The sequence below is a fragment of the Rhinolophus hipposideros genome (assembly GCF_964194185.1).
Source record: "Rhinolophus hipposideros genome assembly, chromosome: 21".
In the NCBI taxonomy this organism is placed as follows: Eukaryota; Metazoa; Chordata; class Mammalia; order Chiroptera; family Rhinolophidae; genus Rhinolophus; species Rhinolophus hipposideros.
This window is the reverse complement of record NC_138067.1, coordinates 3,316,515-3,333,983: the sequence shown is the minus strand read 5'-3', so window position 1 is coordinate 3,333,983 and position 17,469 is coordinate 3,316,515. Positions and strand designations below refer to the sequence as shown.

The following is a 17,469-nucleotide window of genomic DNA, read 5'->3' as shown; positions in this document are numbered from 1 at the left end:
AAAAAATAAAGGTGACTCAGATTGGGAAAACAATATTTCCAGTCCAGTTGATTATTTCCCAGTGTTTCCTCCCTTCAGGGAACTGGATACCCCTCCTTTAAACACTCTTAGAAAATGAATGAGCGGCCAGGTTACTTGCAATGCAGAGAGAAAAGGATTCTCTGCTTCTTCAGGTCGCGTTCACTGATATGAACAGGTGGGGCTGTACCTGTGGTAAATGCTTTCCTGCTACAACGATGCCATTGGGCGTGCGTTCCAGAATCTGCCACACCCGGTCATAAAACCCAGCGGGGGTTCTATTCAAAGACCCGTTGATCTGACGCCTGTTCAGCCAACATCTGCAGACCAAGAGAAAACGCCTCAGAACCGAGAAGCAAGCGAGTTCTGGTGGAAAGCGGGGGTTTCAACATGGATTAACTGTTCCAACAGGGTGAGCAGGAATAGCCCAAACCCGTCAATGATGCCTATTCTTCCAGGTGTTACAGAGATTACTAAATATTTCACAGTGAAAACGTAACTTGCAGGAAAGGAGAAAATCTCCCAGATTTAAAAGAGTGTAACAGGCAAAACTTATTGTCTAGTGAATTACAAGGTTAAAAAAATCTCACCATGTGATCAAATGACTTTAATACGCAAAGCAGCTCCATTTAAAAACACAGGAGCAGTCTAAGTAGTTATATTACAGCTTTTTCTGTAATAAAAAACAGTTCTTCAATTCAATGCAATCCACAAGTATTTATTTTAATCTTATTCTAACTTTAGCACAAGTTAAATCTATGAAAGGGTTCAGCCCTGGAGAAGTTTACAGTTTATTTAGGGAGACAGAGTAACAGACAACATATTTAAATAACATTGCTAAACCAAAAGCTTTAGGTCAAAATGTTGGGAGGAGGTGGCGAGTGCCACAAAAGTTCAGAGAGGGAACTGATTAAAGTGGTACGAAGTGTTACTTTTTGCACAGAATAATAAAAATTAAGAAATACAAACCATACCTAAAAATGTATGAAATTGCAATCAATGAAAATCACACTTGAAGACAGATATTTTCATTAGTATCTCTGGGCACACTGCCATCTGGTAGAGTGAACACTGATACTCGGCTGCATTTTATTTCTGATTAATATCCTATTTCCTATGTATAGCAAAGTGATGACGCCACTGCGACTCCAGCGTGTCCTGGAGGCAGCAAAGGACCCTCCTTACCTCCCATTCTGCTGCGGCTGGAGGATATCCAGCAGGAGCTGTTTGACTTCACTAGGTGACAGCTGGTATAAGTCTGCGGCTGGCTTGTCTCCGCCGCGGATCTGCAGCTCATACTCCATGGCATGGATGATCCACCTGCAATGAAACAGGAAGTGCGAATCAGTAACCCCCCCGACCCAAAGCCACCTGTGCTGCTCACGGCATTGCCCGCAACAGCACTGACCCTTCCAGAGGGCGCTGAAGAAAAGGCCACCGAACTTCGAAACCCCTGAGCTAACGACTTCCGTCAAGACTGTGTGACATGATCAGACTCTTAAAAATGAGACCTGCTCTTGCATAAGAGGTTAGAGAGTAAAAATGAAAGGAGGCTTAGAACCTCGGTTCTTGCCAAATGAGCTTCTACCAATTTGGCGTGAGAGTACACTGTACACAAATAGTGACCACGTTATTATTGGCTTAATAATAGATACACGCAAAGACAAGTGGGATAAAAACGATTCATTGTAAGAAAAGGGCTTACAATGTAAACGCTCCTTTTCTAGGAAGGAAAAGGATTTTTCACCTGTTTCCCTCACTTTGCAGTCATTCCTCCATGATTACAGGGGACAGAGAAGTACCTGCCTCTGAAATAAGGGACACAGCTATAACTTATACTCGTATATTAGAGGATATACTTTACCCAATAGATTTCAGAAGACTCTTCTTTATAGATATTTAAATGCAGTTTATGTACCTATTCTGCAAGAATCTATTCTTTAACAGATCTTTAAATGCTATTCATAAAACAATTCTTTATTACAGAAAGAGCTTCAATATAATTATTTAGGCAAGCGTTTATGGAGTACTATTTGTGTGTATGGTATTTTCCAAGGTGGTGTAGTTATATGCCTAGAAATGCCTAAAATATTTAATTATTTTATGTGTAATTTTATTCTTTAATCTGAGAAGGTTTTAATAAGTATTTTCATAGTTTCATCTCATATCTTTCACTTACTCTATCCTGAGGAAAGAACTCAGATAAACTGCTTATGCAAACCAAAGAAAACTAGAAATAATACCAAGCCATAGGGAACCAGAGCTACACACCATTAGGAAAAGCTAGGGAATTAGTTTTACCCAGCATATTCCTATGCTTTCTCCCTAAATCCTTTGGTGAACACTGAATAACAAACAGAGAGTGCAGCTCAGCATCTGAGAGAATGTGCTTTGGTTCATCCAAGCTGCTTCGTCTCCAGGAGAGGGGCTGTGCAGCCCAGCCCACTGGGAGAAACATCTAGTGACAGCAACGAAGATTGAAGTGGCCACGTTACTACACCCAAATACATCAGCATCTTTCTCTTGATACACTTCCTTGAAAGACAACCCGCAAGGCTATTATTGCAGGTACAGAGATGAAAAAGTGGGGTGGAGATCATCAAAAGATTCAAGTCCTTCTTTCTGCCAAGGCTGGTTTGCAAAACAGCAGTGATGCCCCCTCATGGGGTGACTTTCAGGTCTCCCGATGGAAAAGATGGTACGAAATGTGTTAGGCCTTCCCCAGAGATGACGTCAATCAGGTATTATCGCCCGGCATGCTCTCACCATCTTCTGCTCAGGCTACTCTCAGCGCTTTCTCCCACCTTCTTCCCTATTCTTTGTTGTTGCCATTCCTGGAGTTAGGAACTTAACTAGTCTGCCAGTCAGCCGCAGAATATGTGTTGTGAAACACTGAGCTAGGTTACAGAGGTATGAGAGATACACAAAGACGGGACATAATTTTTAAATATACATATAGTTACTATTAGCGTTGATCGTACATCATCCATATTTAATAGTAGCTCAGTGTAAGGACAATAAAGATGACAAAGTATTTGCAAACAATACAATTAAATGTGAGCTTCCTAACATAAGCGACAACAGAACTTGTGACAGAATTAAGACTTACCATCTGTACTTCTCTAATCAGTTGAAAACTAGGCTAAACTTACGTTATTGCCAACAACTAGAATTGGTCATCCTCATTATTATTAACTGTATTTCCTCAAAATGTTATACAAGCCTGACAGTCACAGGCTATCGCTGCTTTGGATGCTTTGATGTGAAAGGTCCTATGACATGAGCTGGTGGAGCAACATTTCGCTTCCAATAAATTGCTCCATGGACCTCTCTTTAAATAAAAACATTCTATTTTTAATTTTACAGATTAGAGTTGTCTTCTATTTATTATTTTCTTTACTTAACATTACAAATTTACACTTGTGGCAGCTTAGAATAGTAGAAATAACATTAAATTAAAAATCTAAAAACCTGCCTTTTGGTTTCCTCAACAAGCCAATGGCATGAAAAAAAAGTGTGTGGGGATGGAGTTTTCAATGCAAAGTGACTTAAGAGACATAACTGAGGCCATTTGTGGGCCTTGTTTGTCATCCTGATTTTTTAAAAAGTAATTTTGGGGACAACCAGAGAAACCTGAGTAAGAATTGGGCATTAGGTGATATTATGGAATTATTACTAATTTTGTTGAGTGTGATAATAGTATTGTCATTATTAAGAAAATGTTTTTTTTTAGAGAGATATATACTTACTAAAATATTGAGGGGTAGAAGTCAAAATGTCAGGGATTTGCCTTAAAATATACTACAGAAAAAATAAAGATGAAGCAAATATGGCAAATGTAAATTATTAACAATTGCTTATGCCATTTAAATAATGGACCCTTGGGAATTTGACAAATTATTCTATTACTAACTATTGTAACATTTTCACAATGGAAAGCAAAAACAATAAAGACCGACTTGAATACCACTTCTGTCACTTCCTAGCCGTGCCTCATTGGCAAGTTATTTTTCAAATGAGAATATTACTATCTTTGTTCAGCTTATTTTATGGAATTATTTTCAGGAACAAATAAGACAATGTATGTTAAGGGAGTCACAAAAATGTTGGAAAACTCCTTTTATTTGACATTTCTGACTCAGGACGGAAGAAGACAATCCAATTTTTTAATTCAAGTCTTGGAGTTAATTAAGAAAGTGCCATTCCAATTAACTTCAGGATGTATCCTTTTCTAACATATATTTAAAATGGTTTTTAAGGTCTTCCAAAAATTTGAGTTATTAAAACTAAACATACTCTCTCACATTTACCTTTTAAAATCTTCAAGCCATAAACAAATATCACTGGAGATCTAAACGTTTCCTCTCGGCTTCCTTCTATACACAAAATCTCAGCAGTTCTGTGAGCAAATTATAGAAAACACTGTACTCAACAGCCACCAAAGAAAGAAGGTGACTGGTTTTCATTTATTTGAGCTCAAATGAATACAACTTATCAGTCAGGTTTGAAATACATTTATTCATTGAAAAATATTGGCCAAGCTAATCTTTCTGGCATGGAATTCTTCCAAAGACTAAACTGAAAACAGCAAAATAGCCTTAGACATGAACCACTTTCTAGCAGTCTGAGACTTGGAGAAAGAAAATCACCAACTGAGTAACAAGAAAATCAAATACTTTTTATCTGTTTTTAGAACTACTAATACAAAGGGGCATTAATTCCTTTGCATGGCAAAAATCTGACTTCTTACCCTCATCCTGCTGATAGTCACCAAACGTGTTTTGACAATTCTAATGAAAAAGCACTTCATGCAAAATGGGAAAAGAAAGAAAGCAAGTGGATGTGGAAGGTCAAAAGAAGGAAGGTTGTGCTTGGACCAGATCCTTATAAATTCAGCCTGGCTAAAGAACCAGGGATATGCTCTACTTGCCGAAAAGCAAATGAGAAAGTAGCAGATACGCACGACTGACCAGATCAACCTTCATAAGCATCAAGATTTGACTTGAGGACAATTAATTCCTCAGCACTGCTGGGAACACATGAAGAGGTGGACTCATTCCTGTCCAGTCCTGGGAATAAGCTTATCCTTCCAGAAAAAACTTTCTCGTTGGGAGTTTAGTAAGCACATTGTGTACGTATCGGCATTTTTCTCTGCAAGACGCCCCAATCAAGGAGGGAAATATAAAGTACATGGAAATCTGACATCACTGGTAAACCAGAATAGCTGACATTTTATGGAAAAAAAGGAAAAGAAAAGCTGTAGCACTGACCAATAGCAAGAAACAATTTTTTAATAATTATCTGAGGCTATTTCAAGATACTGAGAAGAATTTGCCAAGTTTGCTATTGAACAAGTGAATAAATGACTCTGGGCAAGCATTTCCCTGAGCCATGGGATGGGATTCATATTAACTCAGCGAGGGAGACAATCTGATAAGGCAAACTGAGGTTCCTGTTCTGCAACTGGAGAACAGCGACTCCACTTGACCTCGATCTCATCCTAAGAGAACAGGGGTAGGCGAGCTCCATCATCTCCCTTCCTAACCTCCTAGCAAATGTCAAAAGCAAAGACCTTCGAAGAGCACCAAACCATGCGAATGAACTCAGAGCTGCACTACCTCCTTCTGCCTCTGCTACACAGGCGGTGTCACATGGCCACGTGACATGGAGGCACCTTGGCCTGCTCTAAGCCTTGGCGATGTGGTCCACAGAAGCAGCCATGGGACTCAGAAGGCAAGACACGCCGGGATCAGAACTGCCTGCAGGGGATGTGCTGGCAGGATGAAAACGGAGATGAGAAAGGCTTGATAATGTATATCCTCAGGGGCTATCTCCCGCAAAAGCCTGACTGACAGACCTAGAGCAGAGAGCAGTTGATTGGAGATCTTTACAGTAATGAGCCTGTCAGGAACTTGATCTATTTCAACATAAAAGCCAGAACACAAATCAATAATAAGACAGCAAATCAAATCACTATCAGACTAGAATACCACTCCTGTGAGCAGGTTAATTTTCTTCACTGGAGTGCCTGAGATCAGTAAAGTTGAAGAAATGGTATTGGCAGGATTAACCTTGGAAAAAAGAAAAAAGAAACATGGTGATATTGGCTTAAAGCAATTGAGGTCGTGGGTGATGTAAATATAAATTTAAAAACCTCAAAACCTGAGAGAGACAGAGGTTAAACCAGAGAGATAAAAGCATACACAGTGCGGGAGGATTCTGGGTAAGATGCACCATGACTAAGATAAATGTTCATATTTCTCATATCACCCAGACTAGTGAGTTTTGGCATTTCAGGAGGAATATGGTGTCAAAAGCCGAACAAACTGTCAATCTCTTTAATCATAATGTGCATTTTAAAAAGAGAAACAACAGTCAAAAGTCAGATATAAATGAGTCTGAAACCATTTAATTAAATTATAAGGAAGTTTAAAAAATAATGTATTTTATGAATCCCCTGCCCCCCTTTAAAACTGTGCTACACACAAAGAGGTGATTTAGGAGAGCAATAAGTTCAACAATTTCAAGAAATTGGACATTCAAGGACTCTATAAATACTTAGTTCACCAATTTTAAGCAAACTAAAACCTTCCAGGGACTAGCTGAAGGTAAATTCTGTAAAGAAACACACCGGGTCTGTGTTTGCTGCTGGCAGTACTCATTCAAGGAAGCCATTCACTTAAGAAGTAAAATTTATTAAGGACGGATGATTATTAATACAATATTTATTAAGAAGATACAAAACTGTCTTCTTCCTTCTCAGATGGGCATCATCACAAGCCCCACACACAGAATAACGGCACTTCTCTGATACCCCTCGGGTAGAAACAGGGTTCCAAAGCCTCTCTGTTAATGTTGTTGGAAGAGCACTGTGGGTGCAGGGTAAGGGGGGTTTTAGAGTCTGCCATGCGTTTCAAGAGGTCCCATCAGGTGACGGAGGGGTAAGACCATGTCAGATGGCAGTAGAGAATCCAAAAGGGATTCTAAGTCAAGCTTTCTATATGAAACACGTGGGGATCATTCCACTGGGCTCTAAAGAAGGATCAGCATGGCGGAAAGGGATACCTCCAGGGTGAATGTGTCTTGTGAGAGAAGAGGGCCGTTGCGAATCTAGGACTGGAGGACTGGAGTAAGTGTGTCTGTTTGTTGGCAGCAGGGGAGGCTCCTCCTACAGAGTCCTGTGAGTTGTGGTGTAGAAAACAAAATCCCCAGAGGCACTTGTTCTCCAAATGCCACCAGGCGGAGGACCTCAAATTACCAAACGTCCCAACAAAGCTGTTGAAGTCTTATCCTTTGCAAAACATCTTCACATTCCTTACCCAGAATCCCCACAATCCAATGAGGAAGCCAAAGCAGGGACAGCCTCCTTACTTTATAGACAAGGGAGCTGCAAGAGGGGGTGGGGAAGCATGAACTCTGAAGTCATTCACTAAGATCAAATCCTGATTTCTGGTTTTGTGACCTTGGGCAAGTTAGTTAACTTGCTGAATTTTCATAGTATCTTAATACAGCTCTTGCTGTGTACAAGGGGTTAACTTAGAATCAGTTCCAAATCATCCCATGTCCTTGGTCTCATGACGAATAGAAGTGCAAAATCGCATTTCTTATGCTTGTTACCTTGTAACTGCTCAAGTTCCTTGCACTGTGCAAGGATAACCAACAACAACTCTAGATGGGAGATCTGACAAACAAAAGACAAAAATCCAGGGCCAATGCACATCACAGCTCCTACATGAATACTTGAAATGGTCATAAGTCGAAATCGTGTAGAAGGGACCATAAAGGTCATAACAATTTAGAAATAAACAGTAAGGCCTATTTTCTGGAGAAAATAGCAATAGTATACATAAATGAAAAGAAACACAAAGTACTTAAAGGTTGAAGAACAAGAATTTTGTAGCAAGCCCAAACTGGGTATAAATCCCAGTTTTTTCGCTTACTGTTTGACTAAGATAGGTCATCTAGTCTCTGACTCTGTTTACTTTAAAATGGGGGTCCTAGTGCCTACCTCAAAGCTGTTGTGTGAACTAAATCAGATACCATGTGAAGTATTTTTCACATAGAATAGGTATTCAATAAATAATACTTAGAATAATACATAGAATATAATAGGTATTCAATAAATAATACTTGTGGTTATGTTGATGGAGGAAATGGTTGACTACAGTGAGCTTCTGAGTGCAATAACCACGTTATTCATATGTGTGTCCCCTTAGAGAGGTACCATTACAGAGCAACCTGTACCATATTCTGATCGGATTAATTAATCAATAAATGGAGAAAAGTGCTGCATCCTTCTGCCTTCTAGATGTATGGCTGGATTTTCATATAAACAAGGCCCTGTTTAACTTGGTCATTTCCTGAAGGACGTGACTTGTACAAACCAAGTGCATTTATCACAATTAATAGGGCCCATTTTTTCTTTCTCTAATGAGTACAGAAACATGCTTTTTTCTGCCCTAAATTCCCCATCACTAGCTCAAAGCAAGATACCTGAACCTACTTATACCTATATATTAAACAATCTTTCAAATTTTGTCGAGCATTTCTTAGGAGCTAAACACTGATACAGATAGTAAGAATCTAGTCTCTATCTTTAGCAGAAGTAAAGTCCTTCAACAAATTACTGCTTATTTTTTTAAAAAAGAGAGAGAGACTTGCCCACAACTAAAAATGTCCCAATGTTTAGAGGTGACCCTGTGAGTCCCATGTAAGAGAAAAATACACATTATAAGTTGGGCAGGGATACTGTTAATACTCACAATGGGAATATAATGTCACAATTAATTCCAGGATGAGTTTCAAAACAGTGAATAATTAAAGTTTCATGGCAAATTTCTTCATGGCAAGCTGTCTGCTATAATTAAATACTACGTCACATGCTGCTGTCCTGACATTTCTATTTTAGGTGACATAGTTTAAGTATACTATTTCTCACAGAAGGCAATGAACATATAAAGTATGTTCAGGGAGAAAACTACTTTTAGAATAAACTACACATACTTCATACCATGAAGAGAAAGAAGCTTCAGGTCAGATTTGAATTCAAAAATGGAAATTACATTGGATTTTTGAGAAAACATAAGTTAGCCCAAAATGCTGAATAAGCACTAAGGAAAAACTGCCAGAGGTTTAAAAACACAACATTGTCAAATTGTGGGAAACTGTTAACTTGTACCATAGGCTTTGTTTAACCTTCTACAAGGATGACTATGGCTTACAGAGTCTCTCCTGAATAGAGTATTTGTTACAAGAGTGTGTTTTGGAAGAGTTATAACCTACACCTCACAGCCTGAGTCTGTGACAATAGAATACTTTTAATACCCTGTACGGAAAGAAAGAATCACATTTCTTTTCATCTAGAGACGACTCATATAAAAGACCCATTTTTGTATCCTCATATGTCGGGAAGGGTTGGAGTCGAAAATATTAAAGCAAACAGAGACCGAACAAATCAGGTATGATTCTAAGTTCTTACAATTGATTCAGAATAACTCTAAATCTTTGAAAGGAAGAACTTTAAGGGATAAAAATGAAGGTCAGCTTCTACGCAGAGTGAATTCACTTCTTGATCAAAAGAAAGAGGAGATAAAAAAATGGTAAATTCACCTGAAATATATTACTATAATTGAAATAAGGCAAGTAGTGTGTAAAATAACTTCAACTAAAAATTTTTAAATAAAACTTAAAAATGTCACTTACAAAATAGAAATCTCCTAGAGAAAATCACTGACATTAATTTTATGTATATTTTTCAGATACTTTTCTACATATACATTACACACACACACACACACACACACACACACACACACACACAGACATGGTATTATTATTGCTCTTTTACAAAAAAATAGAATAATACATTTGCAACGCTTTTCCAACTTAAATTATGTTGGAACTTTATAAATGTTCTGTATGGCTATAACACTTTATTTAAACTATTTCCTACTGATGGATATCTTGGTCGTTCCAGTGTTTCACTATTTCAAACAATCAAGATTGCCATGAAATATGTCTAAATCCCTAGAATGAGAACTGTTGAAACAAGAGGTATGCAGACACTGCCAAATAAGCAACTAGTTTTTTATATGTAAAAAGTAACTAGAAAGCATGGTAGATAGAAAACAACATAAAATGGCAGGAATAAATCAATATATTTTTTAAGTGGCACAAATAGGACATATATATTTCTATTAAAAGATAACCTCAGATTGGATTAAAAATAAATACAGCCTAAATGCTGAATATAAAAGACCTATCTATACAAAATGAAAAAAGAGCATTGATGGTAAAAGGATGGAAGACAGTATACTAAGCTAATAACAGAAAAAGAAAGCAGGCAGGGCAGTTATATTAGACAGAAAATAATTTGATTGTTATATTTTATACATTGTAATGTTATTATGGTTATGTTTTTTAAAAGTTCTTAACTCTTAGAGCTATACAATAAAATATTTCAGATTAAATGACATGACGGATTTACTTTAAATCTAGAAGGGGTGCCAGTGGGTTGGTGGGTGGGTAGTATGTGGGGTATGAATGAAATAAGATTGACCTTCTGATAATTCTGCTGAAGCTAGGTGACACAGGGCTTTATTATACTATTCTCTATATTATGTAGATGTTAAAATTTTTTTTTTTTTTAGAATTCAAGTTGAAAAGCAATAATGACACAAAGGAAGATATAGTGATATAAACTATAAAGTAACATACACATAAACAAAGCTTAAAAAATATATAAAACAAAACTGATAAAAATGCAAGGAGAAATTGACAAATCCGTAATTATGAGAAAATTTTAAGACTTTTATCAGCAATCAAGGATCAAGTAGAACAGAAATAGCTAAGATTCTGATGGTCCAATTATACAACTAGCAAGCTATACCCTTGTACACACACACACACACACACACACAGACATCCACATATATAGTATTTGGGCTGGACAGACTACACATCCTTTGCAAACGCTGGAGGAACAACCCCAGATGGGTTCCACACGGTGGGGAACTGTAATCTCAGGTATTATTTGACTCTGACAATTAGAACATATCACATGATCCTTGCGCAATCAAAAACATATTTTTTTAAAAAGTAACATTTATACCCTATTTGGTTGCAATAGACTTTTTAAACCTACTATCCCATTTCATCTCACATAACACAATGAGGCTGGTATGAAAGTGAGGCTAGACATTTACCTCATGTCACTGAGACGGTCGGAGGCACGAGGACTGAACTCAGTGCTCCTGAATGCCAGCGCCTGGACAACCGGCCCTGCACACAGCCTCACAAAATTCTGAAGAAGCTTCAAGATCACCAGAGCCTAACTTTCAATTTCTTCTCAAAATAGAACACTTCCGATTTCATGACTAAAAAATAGATTTGGATAGAAAATGGATACAGCAGAATATTTGCAAAGGATCCGATTTTTACCTGAGTGTGTCCTCCTGACACCCAGTTTCACTGAAAATCTTTCTTCTCTTATGGCTCCTACATTTTATTTATAGGAATATTTATAAGTATTGTGCTCTGTGTTTTCGGTTTTTATTTTCACGTAATGCAGCTGTTTAAACCCTTGCACTTTGAGTTTAGCAGAGAACAGAGTTACTTCACTAAGACATCTAATGTGGGTGTTAAGCAAACAGGAGGATTTTTTTCAGGCCACTAGTGGGCATTTCTTCACGCCCCAAGTGCTGCCTCTGTGACTCAGGGGACGGTGCACTTTCCTGAATACCCTCCAGACCTGGGGCAGCACTTCACCCACAGGGCCAACTCTGTGGGAGGACAACTAGGTCAACTGTCCTTGCGCAGGCGCGCAGGGCTTTACTCACCCGATCCGGATCTTCAGCATGCCGCTGAAGAGCTCAGGGGTGTTGGAGATGATCCAGCCCACGTGGATGACCAGCTCCTGCTGAATGACCGCCTCCCTTTCATCGTGGGTGTTGCACTTGGAATAGATAATGTTCTTAATCACTCTTGGAGACAAAGGGTTAGAGATCACCTCTTCTTCGTGCCCAAAGGCACCCAGGGTTACCTGTAAGCGGCAGAATTTGATGATAAAAATTTCCTAGCTACTGAAAGATAAAAGAAAAAAATTCAGGGCTCGGGATAACTGGCAGGCTGAAATTACTCTATGTGAGCTAGGGAATTAGGTAGAATAACTGTTCCTGATTTTTATTAAAATGGCTTTCAAAGCATGACTCCCACCGGAGTTCATCATGGTCCACAGTCTGGTCTAAAATGAGGGTCCCAGTTCCGGGAGTGGAGGTGAGTGGATAAAAGCAGGGGCAGAATATAAATAACTATTGAGATGAAATTATTCTGAGTGACTTTAGTACTAGAATCTCCCCCAGAGAAACCAGAACACACCGAATCGTCTTCCTTTGCTCCTGGGCTGCACAGTTTAGTATTTGAGAGCATTATTTTTCACTTCTGTTGCAGTTTCTCAGGTGGAACTGCATGCTCTTTAACGACACTGTAACCTTTTCAAAGTTAAGTATGAGGTCATACAGTTCTAGTGCAGCCCCCACTTTTCCTGGCACAGTAAGTGCTCAAACGCTTGTGATCCCTGTGGAGGGGAATCAACAGGGCTGCCCACTAGGCCGGGAAACAAGAAAGCACAGAGGGAGATGGCAACAGTGACAGCCACGGAAATTCAAAGCGGGAAGTGCTGCTGGGAGCTGTCAGGGGAACACTCGGGTCCCTCTCCTCTGTGCTGGCATTCTGCCTCCCCCGGGGTCTGCGCCACCTCCGTCCCCCTCATTACCTGTCTCCCTCCCCCGTCCACGTACAGTGCGTGATTATAAACGAGGCAGGAAAACAGAAAAGCACAACCACGGCTCCTGTGTTTAGAGGGGCGAGAGCAGAACACGGCGTCTTTTGCCCCAGTTTTGTGATGGAGGGAAAAGTGAGAACTGCTGGTTTATCACATGACAAGTGGTACCAACCAGTCAGTCCAAGTGTGAGTACTTTTATTAACATGTCAGTGTGTAAAGAAGAAAACAAACAGAAGGCACACCAGTGCCTCGAAGCAATGGCGACTGCACCATTATTTCATTCCAGAGAGCGCGAGGTGACCTGAAAGTGCTCTGTAGAACAACTACTTCAGTTCTCACAAATGAGTGGATGCCCACTTTGAATGCTCCGTTCTCGTTTCTTTGTTGTAGAGGGGAAGACGCAGTCAGTCCCTGGACTACATGCACCTGAGGCGGCACTGTCGGCTCCCAGGCTCACCCCGCTCTGTACGCGGCTGGTTCCTGGGGAGACGAGTTGCTTTGATGAGCAGTGGGCCAGCCACAGCCTCATGAGGCCTCCGAGGCTTCCATAATGTGGGGAGCAGGGTCTCAGCATCACAGGCTGCCAGTCCCCTCTGAATCGTGTGCAGAATGGACAGAACTGACTCTACGCTGTCCTCCCAGTGTCAGGTGCTAGCGCCCTCAGAGATCTCCAAAAGCTTCTCACGCGCTCATATGTAGAAGAATTAACTGTATTTTCAGATATACTACGAGGGCCTAAAATCAAGGAAAAATAGCTTCGCAAAGCGTGTTTCCTTCCTTGCAGAAATGGCTCTGTCCAAGGCAACAATACAAGACTGGCTGGAGAGGAGGGCTGCGGCGGGTGAGGAAGGGAACTGCTTAAGTTACTTCCTGGACGCTGGGCTGTTTAGCTGATCAGTGGGGAGGAAAATTCTACCTCTTAATAATTTGGAGAAAACATAACATATGTGAAAAGTGATCTAACTTTTTCTCGGAAATTTTTTACTACAATTGTGTTTTCAGTTATTAAATATTACTGGATAAAATAAATAACTTATTCTAGCACTTCAAAAACTGGATAACAGGATGCAATAACTTCAGTTTTAATAAATCCAGAGCCCTGCAATATGCAATGGGTTGATTTCATTAAAGAGAGTTAAAATACTTCCTGACATTAAAGCCTATTATATCTCCGGATTAACGTTCAGGAACGTACAGTAAAGCACACAGATTCCCAAAGGGAAAGAAAGCAAACAGGTTTTCATTCCAACCCAACGAGGATGCAGCCAGGTAATTAGAGCTTCTACACAATAAACCAAACACTCTGCAGCCACAGCCCACTCTGCACATGCACAGGCAAGCTCAGCCCACGGTTCACCAAGTGCCCAGCCCACGCCAGGCCCCAGGACGGGCACAGGGGACAGATGCTGGACGAGACCTGGGCCCTGATCTTCACAGCCTGCCATGGGGTGAGAGACCTGGGAGCCAGGGCAGCTCGGGAGAAGTGTCACAGGCCCGATGAGAACCCAGAGGGAGAGGGACTACTAACTGGAGGTGGCCCTGTGAGGAGCAGCTGACAGGAGCTGGCCCTGGAAGGGGAGAGGTGGCCAGAGCGTTAAGGCAACCACTGCACTACAAAGGAGCACATGCCCTTCACACGTCATCTGTCTCTGCCTCACCTATCCAAAACCTGTCTGAGTGCTCCAGGGGTGTTGTTATTCCATTTTCCATGTCAGCACCTTCACTGATCTAAAGGTAGCACAGGGGCTGCAGTAGCAGATGTGAGGTGCAGCAGACAAAAGGGATGGTCTGTTTAGTAACCGCGCGTCTTTCAGATGAGCTTGCACGGGGAAGGGGCCTTCTGTGGGTGTGCTGAGCCATGTACGTGTGGTTGTGAGAGGCCTGGGACTGGGGCTGTCGGATTTCAAAGCAAGAGTCCTACCCATAAACATTGTGGCTGTGACTGAGTGACAGCCTGAAGATCACATACGTACCTGTTTGCCCTGCACTAAAACGTTAGTAATCGAGGGGGCCAGACTGTCCACTACTTTACTTAAAAGACTTGCTGCGCGGCGCACCACCGACCTGGGGGCAGAGAAGAGAGCACGCCAGAGGTTCACAAATCTAAAAGAGATGAGTAAATGGGGCCCTGAGAGGGACAACGCAAAAATATGCTCAATTAGGTCCTCACATAATCGTTTGGACGAAACACTGAGCCCAAGACACTGGACCTCATGGCCAACATTTCCCAGGAGGCAGGACCCACCATCCAGGATGAGGGGTGGAGCCCTCATACTCACCTCTGCCACCAGCATTATTTGTGCCAGTTAAAAAGGGAGAAAGGGAGCCTAATTATTTTTTTCATGGGGAGTGGAGTGGAAGGAAGAATTAAGTGAGTATTCTGATTTTGCATTAAAAAAATCATTATTAAGTCTGTCACTGGTACATGTTTTCTATTCCTATAACCACTTTAAATCATGTTTCTTTTGGTGCCTAGATAACCAAATTCCTTGGTTAGGGGACTCATTCAGTACTCAATTTTAGGAAATGATACAATGAAATACCAGCATGTATTTTTCTGGATAAAGCCAGAATGTTAGAGGAAGGAATTCACACTGCTATTTTTACATTTCTGAAAAAGTCTTAGATTATAAGGAGAAGAGATTTTTTTTTAAGCATAGCACATGCAATGCATAAGACATTTTCTTCCCCTCAAAAGTGAAAATTCATGTGGAGCTTTCAGATGGAAAAATAAAATTAAAATGTAGGTTTAAAACTGTTTTCTTGTATTTCAGGATCTTGATGAAAGTTGACCTATAAAAAGCTTTATATTCCTCAATCTCGATATAGATGAAATGTAAAAAATTAGTTCAGTAACTGATGACATTAGTGAAACACGCTTCCTACTTTTAGTGAAGCTTTCACCCACACACTGTAAGACCAAAAGATATGTTCAGTCCTTAGGATGCAAATCAGCCCACACATTTCAAGCAGCTGGAGTTCGGACACTCTACGCATGTTACCTGCTTCCCGTGTACTAGCAAAGTAGTAATGTGTGGGGCTATTGAGGAAGCCGATTTCTGGGTAAATGCAGCCCCGTAGCGCACCGCCAGCCTGGGTGTGTCAGGGGAAAGTCACAAAAGGGAAAATACAGTAAATAAGACTTCCAGGAGTTTGTGCTTTTACACATAACAGTCCTCACTCTACGTGTTGGCTAGTTAATGATTTATCTAAAATGAAGTATAAGGCACAAAGCAAAACCAGGTTTGCTTAGCCAAAAATAAGATTACGGATGACATTTGGAACTTCCTGGGTACAAAGCAACATCTCTTAGCCTGCCTGCTTGACTGTACTGAGAATTTACAGCAAAAATGGGAGCTTTAATCAAAGGATTATTACATTACTTCTTCTGGGTTGGAGTGGTACATTTACTATCATCATAGAGCTGAAGTACTTACTGCTAAGAGATTTTTTTTTTTTTAATCAATACCCTTATTTTAGAGATTGGATACCTGAGGCTCACTGAGGTGAAGGGAGTTTCTGATGCTATTTCTTGAGACGTTTTCTTCAAAATTAGAAAATAATGGGTCATTTAAAACATGTCTATACTCTTCCTTTCCAATTGTTAGATTCTGCTAGTGAGACTGTTAGAAGTGCTTCAAAATGCAGACAGTCGTGCATTTAGGCATACTACCCCATTGTGAATTTAAACAATTTTATCTCAACTTACCGAATTTTGGTTCGGTCCCTGGGAGGAGACCACCTCTGCAGGACACGTTAGTTATTTTTCATGAAGCCACTACACTCACTGGGATCCATTTCACATAAGTGGTGAGAGAACTGCCTTGTAAGTGTATTATTTGTGCTTCTGACTAAATGAGCCATCGGCCTCTTTCAAGGCCTTCTGTGACAGCAGAGCACGTTACCTGAACACAAAGGAGGACCCCGAAGCACCTCCTGGGACACAGCAGGTACAGGGCAGGAAAGAGTCATTAGCATGTCACCCAGTGAATAATTGCCAGGGTCTATTCCTATGGAGGGCCTTCTTCCCAGACATTCTTTTAATATCTTGGGAGAGCCATGATACAATGGAATGTAGGCAGATCCTTAGAAAGTAGACAGAGGCATGGTGCTAGAACGTCGGCATTTAAAAGTGAAAATTAAGATGAATAACCATCTTTAAGATTGGTTCATTATCTTTAGGTTATTGAACATGACAACACAAAAAATAAAACATAATGACGAGGACACTTATACGAACCAAAGCTTTTTGCTGCCAGCTCTTCTATAGACTCTCTCAATGTGATCAGAAACAGTACCTAGACGTTGGATAATAGAATCTTTGTTGAAAAAATGCTTTTAATTAAATGCATAACATTAATTCTCCTTTAGAAAAATAACTCTTGAATTTTCACGTTGATCCACTGGAGTTGGTACATCCATATCCACTCCTGTTCTGAACTACCTGACAGATTAAAACACGTGACCCAAATAGTTCGTGGGCATGTCCCCCGTCCTTCTTACTATTTAGTTTGAGTAAGTGAAGTTGGTGAATACTTCAGTTCTTGAAATTTATTGTTTTCTTTTTCTTTTAATGTGGAAGCTTTTCAGTGGTGATGGATTTATTTATTTATTTATTTTAATTAAAGTTTATTGGGGTGACAATTGTTAGTAAAGTTACATAGATTTC

General features: G+C 40.2%; 1 protein-coding gene across 4 annotated transcripts in view; it reads right to left on the bottom strand.

Moving 5' to 3' along the window:
• Nucleotides 1–17,469, bottom strand: part of PHKB (phosphorylase kinase regulatory subunit beta) — a 136,323-nt gene that overhangs the window by 6,208 nt on the left and 112,646 nt on the right. For 3 of the 4 annotated variants that reach the window (XM_081030706.1, XM_081030704.1, XM_081030707.1), the window contains 5 exons: nucleotides 17,041–17,098; nucleotides 14,774–14,864; nucleotides 11,856–12,058; nucleotides 1,204–1,338; nucleotides 209–338 (listed from right to left, as the gene is read on the bottom strand). In XM_081030706.1, coding sequence (XP_080886832.1) covers nucleotides 209–338; nucleotides 1,204–1,338; nucleotides 11,856–12,058; nucleotides 14,774–14,864; nucleotides 17,041–17,098 — 617 coding nt within the window. Of the gene's footprint in view, nucleotides 1–208; nucleotides 339–1,203; nucleotides 1,339–11,855; nucleotides 12,059–14,773; nucleotides 14,865–15,802; nucleotides 15,894–17,040; nucleotides 17,099–17,469 lie in introns of all 4 variants that reach the window. The other variant, XM_081030705.1, reaches the window with a different exon arrangement.